General features: G+C 50.4%; 6 protein-coding genes across 6 annotated transcripts; 3 read left to right on the top strand and 3 right to left on the bottom strand.

Moving 5' to 3' along the window:
* Positions 1-283: 283 nt before the first annotated feature.
* TRIVIDRAFT_190328 (uncharacterized protein) lies at positions 284-1,362 on the top strand (the record flags this gene model as incomplete). Its single annotated transcript, XM_014102067.1, has 3 exons — positions 284-328; positions 478-654; positions 760-1,362. The coding sequence occupies 3 exons, from the start codon at positions 284-286 to the stop codon at positions 1,360-1,362; spliced, it is 825 nt and encodes a 274-aa protein (XP_013957542.1).
* Positions 1,363-1,463: 101 nt separating this feature from the next.
* TRIVIDRAFT_36446 (uncharacterized protein) lies at positions 1,464-3,388 on the bottom strand (the record flags this gene model as incomplete). Its single annotated transcript, XM_014102068.1, has 3 exons — positions 1,464-2,299; positions 2,367-2,935; positions 3,000-3,388. The coding sequence occupies 3 exons, from the start codon at positions 3,386-3,388 to the stop codon at positions 1,464-1,466; spliced, it is 1,794 nt and encodes a 597-aa protein (XP_013957543.1).
* A 769-nt stretch (positions 3,389-4,157) lies between these two features.
* On the top strand, positions 4,158-6,106 carry TRIVIDRAFT_37166 (putative photolyase class 1; the record flags this gene model as incomplete). Its single annotated transcript, XM_014102069.1, has 2 exons — positions 4,158-4,327; positions 4,393-6,106. 2 exons carry the CDS (start codon positions 4,158-4,160, stop codon positions 6,104-6,106), a joined length of 1,884 nt encoding a protein of 627 aa, XP_013957544.1.
* Positions 6,107-6,348: 242 nt separating this feature from the next.
* Positions 6,349-9,050, bottom strand: TRIVIDRAFT_37325 (uncharacterized protein; the record flags this gene model as incomplete). Its single annotated transcript, XM_014102070.1, has 11 exons — positions 6,349-6,481; positions 6,549-6,790; positions 6,854-6,941; positions 6,996-7,077; positions 7,139-7,248; positions 7,303-8,147; positions 8,202-8,264; positions 8,317-8,371; positions 8,429-8,537; positions 8,599-8,662; positions 8,718-9,050. 11 exons carry the CDS (start codon positions 9,048-9,050, stop codon positions 6,349-6,351), a joined length of 2,124 nt encoding a protein of 707 aa, XP_013957545.1.
* A 4,014-nt stretch (positions 9,051-13,064) lies between these two features.
* TRIVIDRAFT_37740 (uncharacterized protein) lies at positions 13,065-13,448 on the top strand (the record flags this gene model as incomplete). The annotated part of the gene is made up of 1 exon (XM_014102071.1): positions 13,065-13,448. One exon carries the CDS (start codon positions 13,065-13,067, stop codon positions 13,446-13,448), a length of 384 nt encoding a protein of 127 aa, XP_013957546.1.
* A 2,251-nt stretch (positions 13,449-15,699) lies between these two features.
* Positions 15,700-17,997, bottom strand: TRIVIDRAFT_147307 (uncharacterized protein; the record flags this gene model as incomplete). The annotated part of the gene is made up of 3 exons (XM_014102072.1): positions 15,700-16,560; positions 16,684-17,708; positions 17,787-17,997. 3 exons carry the CDS (start codon positions 17,995-17,997, stop codon positions 15,700-15,702), a joined length of 2,097 nt encoding a protein of 698 aa, XP_013957547.1.
* Positions 17,998-18,045: the final 48 nt, after the last annotated feature.

The following is an 18,045-nucleotide window of genomic DNA, read 5'->3' on the forward strand; positions in this document are numbered from 1 at the left end:
GGGAGACGCGTCTGGACTGCAATCAATTAAAAAAGAGGTGACGCGAAAGGCGGGGCTTAGGTAATCGCCTCTTCCTCTTCCCGCCTTGAAGCATCCACTTACTCATCACGTCAACTATGCTTCTATACTGGAGGCTTGCTGTTGCTTTCGAACATGCACGCTTGAGCTCTTTTATCGTCACTATGAAATGGCAATGTCTGAATATTTAAACCTCGAACCTGGCCGCCTCAGCATACTTTCAAGGTGAAAAGACATAACCTCATCGGCCCTCTAAATTTCGATCATGGACAATCCCGTGGCTGCAAATGTGCTCGGCACAGCTGGAGCTGTAAGCCTCTTCCAATAACTACTAACCATGAAGATGGTACATCTCTCAAACCACCGGCTAATATTATTCCTCCTAGGTGTGTTGGTCTGTACAGGTACAATTGCCTCCGTTTCTATACTATCGGCATGTGAATAGCATCACTAAACAAGAGGCAGCTTATCCCCCAAATCATCATCAACTATCGTCGTCACAACACCACCGGCCTGCAGCCCTCAATGATGATGCTGTGGGCGTGTGCAGGCGTTCCACTTGGAGTGTACAACATCACCAAGGAGTTCAATATAGCCCTACGCATCCAGCCTCAGATTCTTACACTCTTAAGTCTGGTCACTTGGGCTCAATGTCGATATTACGACAAGGTGAGTACATAATTGCTTCGCTGTTGCTACCCAGCAGGAATTACCAATGACTAACCTTAGTCTTAATACTAGAAATGGCCTGTTTCTCGCTGTCTTCTCGTAGCCATTCCCATCGCTCTCTTGATGGCTGGTACACAAATTGCCCTCATCTTCGCCCTTCGAGCGGCTCACTCTAAGCATCTCACATGGCCAGATACTTTAATGGCAATCCTCTCGGCGGCGTTCCTCGCTGCTGGCGTGCTCAGACACTACTGGGATATATATGTCCATCGATCAGTGCGCGGAATCTCATTCATATTTGTGGGCATCGATGCTGCCGGCGATATCTTCTCACTCGTCTCAGTATTCTTCCAGCCGAAACTGGACATCCTCGGCATGGTGATATACGGGACTGAGCTAGTCCTTTGGATAGGCGTATTCGCTTGTGGTGGTTATTTCAACTTGCTGCCTTGGGTGAAACAGAATCTGAAGATGCCCTCGGAGCCTGATGGAGCCCACAGTGGCTCTGAGGTATCTACAGATCCTACCACTCAACCACCTCATGGCATCTCTCTTCGAAACATTCCGTCATCCACATCCGTCTTTAGAACGCCATCAAGCGAATTTACTGTCGCAAGAGCCAGAGCTGGATTTCACGATGCCGATGATGAGAGTGTCACAATATCACGAGGATGAATTGGAGCTCATGAACATATCTTTTATACTGTAATTACCTCGATCTATATCAGCACGGCAAATTGCCTCATATGAACGCTACCGTGAGTATCATGCCTGTATTAATTTTGTGCCACATCTTCAAGGATCATGGATGATGCCTTTTCCGCAATGGCATAAACAGTCGCCTGTATATGCGCACTTATTTGAAGCGGCATGATGCTTGCATCCACAACACGCAGCTTCTTGACTCCATAAACCTTGAGCCTCTCATCCACAACTCCCCCTCGAATACCTTCATGGCCGCCCATGGCGCATGTTCCAACAGGATGAAATGCTACAGCAGTGCTATCAGTGATCCACTTCTTCATATACTCGTCGTTCGCGTATGAACTGGCAGGGGGGTGAAATATTTGCTTCACAACACTGCTAAAAGCAGGCGCAAGCAGGATATCGCGAGCAAAGCGGGTCGATTCCATCATAACCTCGAGGTCAATCTCTCCACGAGGGCCATGGTAATGCCTAGGATCAATCACAGGATCATCTCCCTCAGCGGCCGGTGGCTGAATATGGATTGAGCCAACAGCGAAAGGATACTGCAGAATTTGGAACAGCGTGCCAAACTTTTTGCCAGTCACAGCCATGGGCGCGGCGCCAAGTCTAAAGATGTATTCTGCATAGCCGAACCGGTCGGCATGTCTCAGGCGCTGCTCCATGAGAGTCTTCTTGGCTGGCGAGAATCCGGTTAGAGCTTGGGCCTGAGAATGTAACCTCTCCAACGTATCTTGTGACATGAAGCTGGCAAGGGGAACAAAAGTGTAAGAAGAAGGAATGCTGGCAAGAGGGCCAGTTTGGTCTCGACGATACTGTTCTCGAGCTTCAGCTGCGTAGTTAGCATCAAAGAAGAGGTCATCTCTATTCTCAAGCTCTGGGTCTACTTCTGCGATGATATGGACCGCTATTTCTCCCCGTTAGCTCAAGACTTGCCTTTAATACTAATTGGTATTGCCGAAACAGGTACATACCGTTGTGGTCTTGCAGATTTTCTCCTACCATGGGACTGTCCACTTTGACAGCAATGCCGGCCCGAGACAATATCTCGGGATTGCCTATGCCCGAAAGCTCAAGTATCTGTGGGGACTTGATGCTTCCAGCGGACAATATGACTTCGCGAGATGCTAGGGCGACATGCTCCTCGCCTTTGTATGTAAACCGTACTCCAGAGGCTACACACTCATTGTCAATATTGTCAAGGATAACCTCCTGAACTGTAGCATCAGTCAAGATGTGGAGATTAGAGCCAGCTAAGGAACAATAGTTGGTTGCAAATGATCGGGTCATTGTGCGTGGGTCAATGTTGTTGACATTTGTCCACGCTCCGACATTCGACCCCGCAAAATGAGCAGAGTTTGTTGGTACTCCCAATGAATTGAGTGCCTTGAACCAGTGACGATTAGATGGAGAGTATTCTTTAGCATAAGAGATGTGAATCGGTCCTGAGTCTCCAAAGGCCTCGGGATCATATCGAAGGTCCTCTTCATCCCGTATAGAATCGCTAGGCGTATGAAACGTTTCCGATTTTTTGAAATAAGGTCTATGAGCCGATATCAGAGAATATTCACATTGATTCACCTTGCTATTGCCTGAAAAGCACTTACAACAGCTCATTCCATCCCCATCCGGAATTGCCTAGCGCCTCCCACCCATCATAGTCCTCTCTAGCACCTCTCATCCAAGTCATGAAGTTGATGGCGCTCGACCCACCAAGGGCTTTTCCTCGCGGCCAACTGACCGACCTTCCTCCTAGACCTGTCTGCGGTGCTGTCTGAAATTTCCAGTCGATTTCACTGCCCAGTGACATTGCGAGATAGCCGGGAATTTGGACATCTTCGCGGCCGTTTGCCGTCCCTCCAGCTTCAAGAACTCCAACGGTGTACTTTCCATCTTGAGCTAGACGAGATGCAACGACAAGGCCAGCAGTTCCGCCGCCGATGACGAGGAAGTCAAAGGACTGGCGGATGAAGTCGTTGATAGAGACTATCTGCATGTTGCTATGGAGCTTTTGGCTGGTACTTAAGGAATTTTTGAGGAGAAAATGATTACTGATTGTCTACTGCCCTTCTTGCTTCAATTTTTTATGTCTTATATAGATATTCTCAGCTATTAGTGCTGACCTGGCGAATGTAGGATTCATCGGGACTCGGGCATCGCAGCCTAACTCCAAACATGGAATACGGAATAAAAATGCACGCCAATATCTCCGCGCTACACAAACATACATACAACTGGCTAGTAATTTAAAGTTTGAGATTACATCTCCCAAGGTACTATTAAACTGATGTCCCAATAAGGGATGACAAGCTTGGAAGTGGTAATGAAACCGAGGGATTACAGTGAGACTTACAGGCTTCAACTTTAAACTCGGGCTAGTGGTTGTCTTCGCCTTGTAAGCAGCTATCCTTAACTCGGCCTTACGTTAGAAAGGCAAGTTGGCTATGAATGATTACAAAGAGATGCACTTCAATGTATGTTTGATGCCACTTCTTTTTTTTTTTTTTTTTTTTTTTTTTTTTTTTTTTTTTGGTGTACAAGGTCGAATGTTGAGTCCGTCGAGATGGCCTCATCCCTTCGATCGAGACATTCTAGCTCGCTCACGAGCATCGGCCTCAAACACAATCATGACATCATGGACTGACGCCTCAACCAACAACACTCCTCTGGAATGCTCCTCTGGAATATTCGTGTCATCCAAATCTCAAACGTGGATTAAAGATTCCACTGACTGAATTGTCTATATAATCACACAATTCAGCAAAATGGTCAAACCACGCGTGATATACTGGTTCAGAACAGACCTCCGTTTGCACGATTCGCCGGCCCTCCAAGCAGCCCTAGATCTCGAGCCAGAGGTCCTCTGGCCAATCTTCACATGGGATCCTCACTACGTGTACAAGGCCAGAGGAGGCGTGAATCGGTGGCAGTTTCTGTATGGCACCTTGGCTGAAAGCCTTCATTGAATGATGAGACGAGAGACTGATATTTTCGCATTAGATTGGACTGCCAGAATGACCTCTCGCAATCCATTACGAAGCTGAACAAGAACTCCAAGCTGTTCGTTCTCAGGGAAGGCCCGCAAACACTCCTCCCAAAACTTTTCAAAGCATGGAAGCCCACCCACTTGGTTTTTGAAAAGGACACAGACGCATATGCTCGTTCTCGAGACGAGGCCGTCGCCAAAGCAGCCAAAGCAGCAGGAGTCGAAGTCATCATTCGACCAGGCCGAACTCTCTGGGACAGCGACGACATCGTCAAACACCACGGCGGAAAACCCACCATGTCGATAACCCAGCTACAGGCGGCGGGCAAGAAGATTGGTCCCGTCGCAAAGCCCATTCCCGCACCTGAGAGCTTACCTGATCCGGGAGACATGCCCGTGGATTTCGAGCGGCATCTTCCTGAGACGAAACCAGATTTCAATGAAAGTTATAGATCTGAGGAAGACACTGAGTATAAACACATCGCGGGCCCGAATGGCGACTTTGCAATTGAAACGCTGGAGGAACTCGGCTTTCCTCCAGCCACGACTCCCCATCGAGGCGGCGAAACGCGTGCCCTCAAGGCTCTCGACGAGCTCCTCAAAGATAAAAAATACACGGCAACTTTCCAGAAGCCAAAGACAAGTCCAGCCCAGTTCAATCCCCAGTCCACAACCCTGCTCTCGCCATTCTTCCACTTTGGGGCCCTCTCCGTGCGCCTGTTCTACTGGCGCGTCCACGCCATCGTCGAGTCCTACGGCAAGGCAGCTTCATCGCCCCCAGAGAGCCTCATCGGCCAAGTACTCTTTCGCGACATGTACTTTGCCGCCCAGGCAGCCCTTGGCGCATCATTCGCGCAGACAGCAATGAACCCTTACTGCCGCTTCATCCCCTGGCATCTCCCCTCCAAGCGCGACCCAGACACAGGCCTCGCCACGGGAGATCACCACATCGACAACCAACAAGCCGAAACGTGGTTCCAGCGATGGAAGGCCGGCGTCACCGGTTTCCCCTGGATCGACGCCCTCATGCGCCAGCTCCGACACGACGGCTGGATCCACCACCTCGGCCGCCACAGCGTCGCCTGCTTCCTCACCCGCGGCGGCTGCTACGTCGACTGGGAGCGCGGCGCAGAGGTTTTCGAGGAGTGGCTCATCGACCACGAGCCCGCCTGCAACATCGGCAACTGGCAGTGGCTCTCTTGTACCGCCTTCTTCACCCAGTACTTCCGCTGCTACAGCCCCGTCTCCTTTGGCCAGAAGTGGGATAAGGACGGCGCCCTGATCCGGCAATGGGTTCCTGAACTCAGCCGCGTGAAAGCAAAGTACATCTACGAGCCGTGGAAGATGCCTCTCTTCGACCAGAAGGAGGCCGGCGTCCGGGTCACTGGAGATGGACTCTCGGGTCGGCAAGAGGCGACGTACCCAAAGCCCATGTTTGATTTCAACGAGCGGCGAGACATCTGCATGGCGGCCATGAAGAAAGCATATGCCGTGGGGCTATACGGAAACGACGACAGGGTTATAGATGGAAGCTGGAGAACATTGTTCCCATCCCCTGACGAGGCCGAGGTCATGGGAGAGTATGAAAGCGACTACGGGGAGAATGCAGATCATAACGAAGATGAACAAGACCGAGGTGAATTAAATGGAGAATCTACCCAGAACAAGCGTGGTGTGGAAAGTAATGCTGCGCAGTCCAAGCCGAAGAAGCAGAAGACAGAGGCGTAACCTAGCATACAAAGAGATTAAGGGGTCTAAGAAATCGATTACAGATATAAAACTCTAGATAGAATTCCAAGTCAGGGCATATTTCTCAACATGATTATCTCGTATACTAAGATGGCCCAGCTTCATCTACAGTCTATAACCTCCAAAATTAGGAATAATCTCTATAATGTTTCAAAGATGACCAAGACCAATTGTCTATAACATTGAATCCTTGACAGACAAAATCCCTATCCGCTACCTACTCATCTTCCGTGTGTGGTGGAGTTCGTTCGGTTGTATGGTAAGACTTGAATGTTTCGCACAGGCATGCGCATAACGTCCCAATGATCAGAGATGTTGGGATTGCCGTAGGGGCGCAAAGCAGCAAATCGCAGGCTACATCAAAAGGTTAGCAGATCCAGGAATCTCGAACAAGTTAGTTGTTTAGATTGCATTGTCTCACGTGTAATTGCCTGGAGCGATATAGCTTCCGTTTGCTAGCTTGCCAAACCACCAATGCTTAGCATAGCCACGTGGAACCCTCATCATAGGAAACGAGACTGTTTGCTCCTTATCCATACGGCTAGGGTCGTAGTACCAGAAGGTGTCGGCATCTCGCATTGTGGCCGCTGCACCAACATAGCCGGATTCCCCAACGACGGGAGGATACTCCCAATGGATTTCGGTCCAAAACGGGGTGTATATCTAAAGAGATGATCCTAATTAGCAGTTTAATGACCCGGCTTGGAGCAGGGGGCGGATACTGACATCCCAGCGGAGATGGAAACATGGGTAATCGAGACGGGCAGATAACTCGACAAAGTCAAATCTGCTTTTGTCGGTAATAAATGACCAACTGTCGTCGTCGACATTAGATATCTTCTCAAAATTGTTGATGGGGCGCACTTACGTCCAGTTGGCCCCCCGATCTGTGATGAAGGGTTCTCCCATGAACATGGTGTCAAAAGCCTTCTCAGTATCGTATGCTGCCCCTAAAAGGTGCAATGACAAATCAATATGTTGAAAAACTATCCATCTCGGGACTGAACACACCTCCATATGGAATAGAGAGATCTTCGCCGTTGCTCCCTCTCATCCAAACCTTACCACCATATAAAGGTAGGTAATCATCATTTATGTTTTCGGGACGATCAAAGATGAACCTGAGGTTTATTAGCCATATATGACGTACAATTTGAATGGTGGGAAGACATTACTCGACTTGTTTCGTCTCTCTAGGTGCTACTGAAACATCACTGGGCAATAAAACGGGGGGCACAATCCGCAATGGCTCCAGTTTGTAGGCAGTTTTTATACCATAATGAGGATCCAAGATTTCTACTCCAGCCTGGGGCTCAAGCTCAAAAGAGTAAACCACCGTTTGGTTCCCTGAGTTTGTAACGTTGGCTGTCCATCTTGATCGGAACTGTATGGAATCTGACAGCGAAAAAGGCTCAAACTCCAACTGCGTATCATAGTCAATCACCTTGAGCGCATTGACAAGACCGGTGCCCACTTGGAAAGGAGGGGCTCTAAAATCGAGATCAATGTCATCAGCAGCCCACCCAATGCTAACTCCGCTGGAAACAATCCGGTTGGCTAGTTGTTTTGCGAATCCAGGGCCATGTAGCTCACGACCACCGTGCTTGGATATGTACAGCGCTGCAATACCCGCAATGTATGGCGCAGCCATTGATGTCCCACTCATCGAAGTGTAGTCATTGTCTGGCACGGTGCTGAGGATTTCAAGGCCTGGGGCACCGATGTCAGGCTTGAGCAGTAACTCATTAGTCGGGCCCCACGACGTGAATAAGGCAGGAATCGGTGCTGCCCTGGGATCAGAGGTGCTGATGTTTGGATTCCCGGTCACGTTGATGGCGGCTACAGACAATACGTTGTGGCCGTTGGCGCCGCTGCTTGAGTAGAATGGCCCGGTATTGCCTTCATTCCCGGCTGAAATTGTAACTACAACACCTTTATCGGCAATTCTGCTGGCAACCAAAGCCCATGGGTCATCAGCAAACCCATCAGGTCTGCCGATGCTTGCTGTAATAACGTCAGCCTGTTGAGCGTGGTTAGCTGTAGTACGTGGAGGACAAAATCCAGGGAGGTTTACCCCAGCGCCATATGCATCACAAAATGCCTGAATGAGCACATCTTCATCCGTATCCCAGGGATCCTGGATAATCTGTCAGCAAGGAGTTTATTAAGGATATCATCGTTGCATTTACATCGGCAAAAACCTTGAACGAAAGAAGTTGGGCATCAGGAGCCACCCCGGTCAACCTTTGATGGGGAAATTAGTGTGTAAATATGATGATCGGCCGGGATTTGGTAGATTACCATTCATTTTCAGCGGCAATGATTCCGGCGACGTGAGTCCCGTGGCCATGGGAGTCCATAGGATCTTGATCCGGGTCTTTTGGGTATCGCTTCTCATTGTGAGAATTCCCTCCACCTTCGTGTCAGCCATCATGTCACCTGTTCAGCCAGCGGCTGATAACAAAACTTACAGTTTGTTCCGACGAGATCATAGCCTCCAGCAACTTTGCACCCAGGTCCAAAGCATCCGCCAAGCTGCAGAGTATTTAGCACGAGGGGGGCTAGTCTGCCATAGATCAAGGCGACTAACCGCTTCGTGGGTATAATCAACGCCGGTGTCGATGATGGCAATGGTAACACCTTTGCCTCGAATACCTCGAGCGTGGAGATGATCAACACCGGTCCACTGATGCACAGAGTAGTTATGATTCTTGGGGTCCGGAGCGGCCTTTAATCGCGTTATGGCAGATGCCATTGGAACAGTCTTCATTGGCCAGACATTGGACACACCAGGGACTGCGCCGAGTGTGTCGGCATTGTCAATTTCAGTTTCGACGACTATCCCATTGAAAAGGTCCCCACAGTCAAACTGCCTGAAGTAGGTACTATTTCTCGATGCTGGCGAGTCAAATTGGCGAGTCATAAAGGCAACGCTACCCTGCATCGCGAATCTGGTCAATGGCTGGCTACAAGCTGGCAAGTGAATTAATATGACAGCATACCTTTTCGACCTCAACTATGTACTTGTTTGTTGCGACATTGATGTTCTTTGTGGGTGTATCTGTCACTCTCTTCTGTCCACCCTTCATTGAATAGACGCCTGCCACGAGGATGGCGAGACTCCCGAGGTTGATAGCTCGCATGGTGATTTGCGGCACTTGGCCCGGCGAGGTACCTTGATAGGGAAGACGGATTCAAAAGGCTGTTTGTTGTAGAATTGCAGCTTCAAAAATCACAAGGCGGAAGCTGTATCGTGATGACTTGGTTCAGCGACGGTTAGAGGCGGTTGCCTGTCTCGAACAACCTGAGATTGTTTACCAAAGCGATTGGCATCAAGAGAGTTCAAAGACGCAAGAAATCACAAGAGAATGTTGCAAAAAAGCACACGAGCAGCATCACAGAGTCGGTGTTCTATTTATCCCAGATATTATCTCAAGGAGAAGCATGTACACACTTTTCAACTCGCGCCGAGACGGCATGGGAACTCTGGTCTGGTCCTTCCTCACGGGTATCGACATCTCTGCTTTACCGTCTTTTCTATTTTACTTAATTTTATCCTATTTTTGAGTTGAAATTCGTCATGGAAAAGATATCGAGCTCACAAGGCAGGTACTCCAAGGCACCACTGCTGGGTAGAGGCAGGTTCAGCAGCTGCACTTGCCCACTGCGAAGTGAGTTGATGTCATAGTTGCCGATACCCGGTTACCCATTCAGAAGGCACTCACCAAGCTTGATCCGCTCTTTCCCGTGTGTAGCTCTAATGCGGATAGCAGATAGCGGATACCGGCAAGGCGAGTTTGTACTTGAGACACTTGACTGATGCAACACAAGAAGCAGAGCACGAGGCCGAGTCGCTGCTACACATGATACGATCTCCGTGCAACACACCCGGGAACGGTGGAGGGACAAGAGAAGTGCCGTAGCTGTGAGAGCCGCTACGGTACGAACTACGGGCATCAGTCATTTTGATTGGCATATCTTGTAAGCACAATCAAAATGATACTTCCAAATTTTACGAGACGCCACCAGTAGTTCTCTTGATCTCTCAGCTCTGACAGCAGTGATCCATCATCTTATTAGTGTTGGTGCCACAAACGGCCAAGGACAGCTAGCGGTCCCATCTACAGCTACTACTAGGTCATGCCTTGGTGCTAATGTGAAATAACCTAGGGATTAGAAGCATGAAGCTACCCGGACAGCTTCTTTGGCGAAATTTAAGCCCGTGGACCATCGGTTTTGGGGACTCCACACCTGTGCGCCATCCACAGTGTGCATTACGACGGGAAAGCGGTGCTCAGGCGCACAAATGGACGGAGGTTGAGGATCGTTGGAGCATCTGTGTGCTCGGGAGCTTCCGACGACGGCTCGCTAGATGTCATTTCGTATCAACGCTGAGGCTTGGAGACGGCAGAGGGCAAACACGAATGGGCTGAAATTTTATTCAGACTTTTGCCTGCAAAAAAGTTTCTTGCATTTGGGCAGAACACCGGATGTAATGATGAAATACGACCCGACTACGGAGTACAATCACGAAGTAATACTGACGCATCACTTGCAGCATTATACTGTACCATATCACTCAACCCGCTGCAGGGACAGGGCGAGGTCCTATCCCTAGCTCTCCCCAAAATCGTCAAGATCGCGCGCCTCGCTTCTGGAATCCACGTGGAAACAGTGTGCTAGGCCGCACCCATGCATGTCACCAGCGAGCCGTGACTTGCCCGACACAAAAAGGGGAGATTGAGCTGAGGACGGCGAATCGAGGCCTGGCCAGGAAAAGAGCGAATCCGCGGCGCTGTGTCATGTCGATTGACTACTGTACTTTACAGCTGTGGGTAATCGACGGAGAGGAGAGGAAATGGCTAAAGTCGACATGACATGAACAGGACCAGACGCAGGGGGTTGATGGACTGCGCTATTCCAGCACTACGAGGCGCCATGCAGCTTCCAGGCACTACTGTACCACAAGTAGCACGACAGCTACCAGGTACAAGTACGGGAGGATGAATATGAACCACTGAGTGGTCGAGACAGGGTTGTCGCAAATACGAGTACGGCCGTGGCTGCTGCAGCTGGGCTGTCGTGCATGTACGAGTTGCTAAACGCTCTCTGCCTGCAAGAGACTGAGCTAATTTTAGGGTTTGTGCTCTGCTGTCTTGAGGCGGTAGAGGGCATCGATTGGTTCGAGTGTTGATGCTATGCAGGTGAAGAGTAAAAGGCACGGCAGAGAAATGACAGTGAATAAACAACAACTTACCTACGCAGAATGGTTTCAATCGATAACTGCGGAGAAAGATAACGCAGCAGCCAATTTCAGCAGCCAATGTCGCTTACCCATAGCCAACGCCTGCCCTGCTGGCTGGTCTCAGGACATTTGCCCGATCCTGGCTGGGCACTGCGAAATCCGGGATGATAGCTTCGGGCCCGACCATTATTGGCGCATCCACAGTAAGTAAACTTGAACGCTCAACGGACCAACCACCCACAACGGCGCGATGTGGCCGCGGGCACTTGGGCCAAGATGGAGCCCCTGCGCTAGAGAGCCCGCAAATACGGAGCAAGGTGTTTCACCCATTCAAGGCGAGGCCAACAGGGGGAGGAGGGCAAAAGAGAGAGAGAGAGGGCAAGACTGAGGGTTTCAGGGCATTCATCAGGATACCTGGTACTCGTACGGCATTACAGGCGTTGCATGATTCTGGAGGCACTGGCTGGACTGGGTTTATCGACTGACTAAAGCTCCATGTTATAGTTGCAGCCACACGTGGGCTGTGGCATCTCATGGATCGAGCCCAAATGCTGAAGCAATTTGCTGCTGACCAAGACAGACCTACAGTAGGCCTACTAAAACAAGACCTAGACCTTGGTAGACCTCAGGGTACTAACACAGCTATAGTAGTGCACTACAGCGGAGTATTCCCTCGTTTTTTTTGCCTCCTCCTTTTTTCCCATACAAGTATTCCCCTCAACCACCACTGCCACTCGACTGGCCCGTCCAAAATGCCCACATCGCACAATAGAATCCGCCTAGTCCTGCATAAGGGATGCATTCGCCCTTATCCCCCGAGGCAGCGCCTTACCTGGCCTGGCCACTACCGCTGGCACCTTCTCATAGCGACGTGGGGACCCCTGCGGCTCATTCAAGCCCTAGAGACTATGCGCCTTAGCGCTGCTGACAGTGAGTAGCGGTACTTGTCCCTCAGAGGCCCGAGCACTCGCCTGCCCGCCAAATGCCCGCCAAATGCCAGCGCCGCCAGGTCCAGATACCTGTCGCTAGTGATCCCCCGGCCTCTGGTGGCGTGCCGTTGCAGCGTTGCCATGCGCTTCTGGGTCTGCCAGGTACCAGTACGCTCCGGGAGTAGCGGTACACGAGCTGGTACGGGCTACCTCCACCACGCTGTCATCTCCGCTAATGAGCATCGTACCTCATACCTCGTACCTGCTGGGCCATATCTTTGCCCCCGGCCCGCCGATTCCAGGATCTTTGCACAAGACCTTCCACTCTTCCTCTCTTCTGCATCCAACTTGAACTTCTTTTCTTCCCATTCTTTTTTTCTCTCTATTCCTCATCTAGCAAAACGCCCCTGTAGCTGCAGGTCCCCAACCTCTTGTCACTCTTTACTTCTTCAACGCTACTAATACAACGGGAGCTCCCAATACGTCCCCTGCCAAACGTACCACTTCCTTTTCCTCCATCTTACCTCAAGACCGCTTCACCTCCCATCACCTGATTCTCTACTTGATACGTACTCGGTTCTTGTTACTGCAAACGTACAAACTCAGGAGAACTCCTCTTTGATTCGAACTCGAACGTCTTTTCCTCGCACCAACGTGAAACGAGCCAACGGAATAACAACGATCTACGCCTTCGGTTGCTACCCGCAAACCTCTATACCTACCACAAACCACAAACTTTTACCTTTTTCTTCATACCGCAAACATGGGCCAAAGCCTCTTCGAGCGTATCCAGGCCAAGCTGGAGCTCTTCCGCCTTGAGCAACGCTACACCCGTCGCCGTAACCGTCGCTCCACCTTTGTGTCCAACGCCGTCTATGTTGATGGCGAGTACGTCTACCAGACTCCCAACAGCACCGGCTCTTCTACAGAGTCGACCGCATCCCGCATGGACGCTCTCCACGGCGATCGCGCCTCGCCCACTCCCAGATCTCCCATGCACTCCATGACACCTGAGCCTACCTCTCCTACCATGGAGGCCCTTCCTGAGCGCAAGAAGCTCAACCGCTTTAGCTCAATGCCCGGCTTTGGAGGATCCCGGACAGAGCAGCAGAGGACAGTCCAGCGCCGAACCAGCATGATTCGGTAAAGTGCCCCCCAAAAGGGTACACACAAGACTTATACAAAACAAAAACAAAAACGACAAAGCCAATTTTCATTTTGGATGGTGTACGGTTTGGATTACAAGACAAGACGACAAAAAGCGGAAGATACCATAGTGGGTAGCTTTTGGTTACGACCTACCACGGCAACCCTACGTACAGAAGTAAACCGCCGGTCGTGTTCTCACGATTATCATTTGTATCTCATCAAAGGCCATACTTTTCACGCTCGTTCGATTCTAGATGCCTTTTCTCTCTGCTTCACCATGCCGTTTCTTGGGTCTGGACATGGGGTGGTGTTGGTCCTGGAAAGATTCGCTGGCGGTTCTTCATTGCTAGGTTAAAGCATCTTCTACATTTTCTTTTATACTTGATTTTTAGTTTACGGAGCTGGGCGCAGCATACGACATGTCTGCTATGACTTTTGGGTTGAACATATTTTCCTCAATACAGTCTCTTGTACATAGATGCCAGAATTATGAGATGAATTACTCAAACACGTTTGACTTACCTGATTCCTGCTGCTACGGACCCAGTTGTTGAGGCTTATACGGCTCTGTCGGGCCCGTATAAGTGCGCATGCTCACATGATGGCCTATTTCTGTGAGAGTTCCTATTTTAATCCGGGAGTTCCGCCCCAGCACGTCCGTATAAGTCAGATCTATAACCGGATGTTTTCCCCTCAATTAATCAGCGCAGGACAAGATAGAAAAAATCCGGTAGTAAGCATCACCAAATCGGCTCACACTCCAAACAATTGGACAGAATTTCTTTTGCCGCCGCGTCATGCGCATTACGTATGTGCCGCTGCCACCTCGTGCATGACACGCATCCCCCCATCCCCATACAAAAGCCCAAAACACACAGAGTCGCCTCCTTCCTGGAAAGAAGTGGGTTTTTGTGCTTCTCTTTGTTCTGGAGGGGGGGCCTATCCGACGTAGCCGCCGTGCGGTACATGAAACTTGGCGCGAAAGCCTGCCGCATGGGCTTTGTCGGAAGGGATTGGACCAATGGCCGTTTTGTGAGGGGCGAGGGGAAAAAAAAAAGAGGTGTTGGGAGTCATGGATCTATAAGAGGGAACATATGCCAGAACGTGCAGTAGGAGACGTTTTGAGTGGAGATTTGAGGGTTCATGAATCGAGGATCTTTGGTTGTGTAGGTGGTTTTTACCGGGGGTCCGGGTTTTGGATTTCTAAGACAAGGTAGGTGGGTGAGACATGGTTTGTGTCTTACGCTTTTTTTTTTTTTTTTTTGGTGAGGGGTTCTTTCTGCATGAAGTGAAATGACTGGCTTGAGGTGTTGTGTGTCTGTTTTCCTTGTTTTGTTTGGGATATCCGGGAGTTGCGATAAGGTGGCGATTGGTTTACTCGTGGAGGCGTCTTGCATTGGGAGGCGTAGGTTTGACAGCTCTCGATGTCCGGATGCCGGGGATGTTCCTGTTGCTGATACGAAGTAGAGGTACATTGGCTACATGATTGGATTGAATCGTGGAATTGCTGTTTGCGATTTAGTTGCTCGTGACGTCGGTGTTGTTGGGCGATATCTTGATTGTGCTGGATATCGTGAACTTTTATGCGCCTTTGTAAGGTAGTATCCACTTAACATGATGACCTCTATCTGAGCTTGTAGCACATCGTCTATACCACAAAATGATATATCACTAGGATTTATAAATTAACTAAGCTTCAAGATAATTTATTACATTTAACGCCTCAAATCAAGCATACAAACAAGTAGCTGGTGCAGAACCTACCTCACTACTCGATGTCTCAGCATCAGGTATATAGAGGTATACAGCAATGAAAACAAGCACCATTCTAATATCTAACAAAGTGTGAGTATCACATGGACGGTAATAACAGCCCAGTCAGTAAAAGCAAACCAACGCCAGCCAAATCACAAGTCACAAACACATAAAAGAAGGGCGTCACAAACTTGGATGATGAGACAGCCAAGCTGAAACACCAAAAAAGGTAAGACACGGTTCGAGTCGAGGCTGCATGGCATTTCATGCAAGGGGTGAAAATCAATTTCATCAATGCTCGCTGTAAATGCGTCTTCAAGCCAATCAACGACCAGCAGCAACATGTGCAATACGTTGATCCCCTTTAAGCTGCGACAACAACGCCCAACGCCATAGAATGCTCATGCGACCACTCGTTGCGGCCGCCTTTCTGGTATCCAAGTGCACGATAGTAACACATGCACACACTGTATAAAAAAACGCCGCCCATGACTTTATGCCCTTGCTACCAATCCCTCATATGCGCGGTCTACGGTTCGCCCACCCAAGCCGGGAATCGTCCGCAGCTGAGATAGATTCTCAATCTCGCCGCCGCCCTCGGTGTTCGCGATCTCCAGGTAGTCTACCAGGTCTTGAGCCTTCTTCGCGCCGAATCCTACAAGCCCCCGGATCTGGCTCGCATCTCGTGAGTTGACCACGTCGAGAAGTCGCTGTGTACGTGGCGTGATTTCCTCATCGTCTTCCGTAAGAATAGTCTTTGGCTCTCTTCTAGCCTTGAGCTTAGTTGCCTTGATCTTTGGTGTAGAAACTTGGCATTCCTCTTCCCCATCTGCCTCAGCATCGTCGCCATCTTCGTCGCTGACAGTCTTGCGTCTTGGCTTGCGTTCCCTCTTCCTCTCCTTCCTCTCAGGGGATGTGCTCCCTGAGCTCCCTGAAGCTTCTATCCGTGCCCGTAGGCGCTCAATCTTGCCCAAGAGCTTGGGCTGGTTCGGAAAGTATGGCAAAGCCGTTTCGTAAGCCTTGAGCGCAGCGGCATCATCGCCTCGCTCCTTGTGGTGCCTCGCTGCTAGCAGACACCGCAGGCCCTCGGACTTGGCGTCCTCTCTCCACTCTTCGTTCTCAATTCGTCGTTCCAAAGCTTCCAGCCGCCTCTGGACTGCATCACTCGCCTCGGGCGAAGTCTGAGTCCGCCGAATAGATTCCTCAGCTGCTTCCCTTGCTGCCAGAATCTCACTAACCTTCTTCTCCACCAAGGCCTCGATTTCGGCTGCTGTCACGGTAATAGCTTGTTGCGACGCCGGCGGAGGCTTCGACGGCGCTGGGGGCGCTGAAGGCTGTGAGGGTTTTGCGATTTGCTGCTGTGGGGTTTGGTGAATGATTGGCCGAGCAAGCTTGCTAGGTCGAGAGGTCGTGTCGTGATGGTCAGATGATCGCTTCAGAGATGAAGACCGGTTCTTTGAGGATGAGCGAGGAGGAACAGAACCAAGGGAGGGCCGCGCAATGGCTGAAGGCTTCGCTTTATCCGTATATACACTGAAAGCCTTGACCGGCTTGGCTGCCTCAGTAGTTTTCGCCGCTGCGCTTCCATTGGCAGCAATATGAGTATTTATGGCATTGGCTAGGGGTTTTAATGGCTGCCGAGTAGTTGTAACTGAGTTCGTCCTAGGAACCTGCTTGAATACGACCTCGTTCTCGATCTCGCGAACCTCAATCCGCTTGGCTCGAGAGCTAACATTCAAACTACTAAGAGTGTCCAAGTGGTAGTTTCGGAGTGGTGATAGGTTGAGGATCATGACGGTGATGCCATTGTTCTGGCCTAGTGAGAGAATTCGGGTCATCTTGGACTCTCGGTATGGTATCCTCTTGGCTCCTTGAGAAATGGCGTCAATGCACTGGCTGAGTACGAACAGGCTCTTGTTGATGGCTGCCGACTCCACCATCCGCTCTTTGCCGTTATCTGTCCGGCGGTTGTCCTCCGAACCAGCCAGATCGATGGCCGATGCTGTGCTTTCGCGAACCATGTTACCGGTTGTCTGCGTTAGCTTGACCCGTAGAATGGCGTGGCTTCGACTGCTGTGAGCGTTGAGTTTTGTAGCCGCTGTTACGCGGTTGTTGTTGGCCTCGATATACAATGTTTCAAAGTCCTTGAGGTCCTCACAAGCTCGCTCTGTCAAGCCCACCACGACCGTCTTGCCGTTGGCCTCTGCGCGGAGGGGCAGCCCAGTTGGCGTTCGTTTTTCGGGGGGTTCCATCAAGTCATAGACCTTGTCGTTGTAAATTTCATAGTATGAGAGTGCCACATCTACCGTGGTCTCTCCATCCGTGTCCTTCATAATCTTCTTCCCTCTGCGGAAGATACCGCTGAGCAACCGGGGAATCACGCCTCGCTCAGCCAGTTTCATCCCTCCTCGCATCGTGTGCGTCTTTCCCGTGCCAGTGACACCATACGCGAAGATGGTAACATCGAGACCCTGAAACAGTGACTTGATATGCGGCGCCACTGCTCAGGTTAACACGGCTAGTCCCGTAAGACGCGTTGGACGCGGAGAGTGGCGGAGAAGAAAAAGAAAAACGCTCCCACCTTCAGAAGTAAACAATGTTTCCTGCGTCGTCTCTGAGCCGTAGACGCCATTGAAGGTGAAGGAAAACTCCTCGCTCTCGTTGCGCGGGTTCGGAATCTTGACGATGGTCGGCGGTTTCTCGGGCTCGACGCTGTCGGTGTGAACAATGATGTCCTTTTCCAGCTCCTGGGCCAGGAGAGGCCGCAGCCTGGCGACGACGCGAACCGACATTGGCGATCAATTGGAGCTATGGGTGAGGAGGAGAGAGGCAACCGCTGC

The sequence above is a fragment of the Trichoderma virens genome (genome assembly GCF_000170995.1).
Source record: "Trichoderma virens Gv29-8 chromosome Unknown TRIVIscaffold_5, whole genome shotgun sequence".
NCBI classification, from domain to species: Eukaryota; Fungi; Ascomycota; class Sordariomycetes; order Hypocreales; family Hypocreaceae; genus Trichoderma; species Trichoderma virens.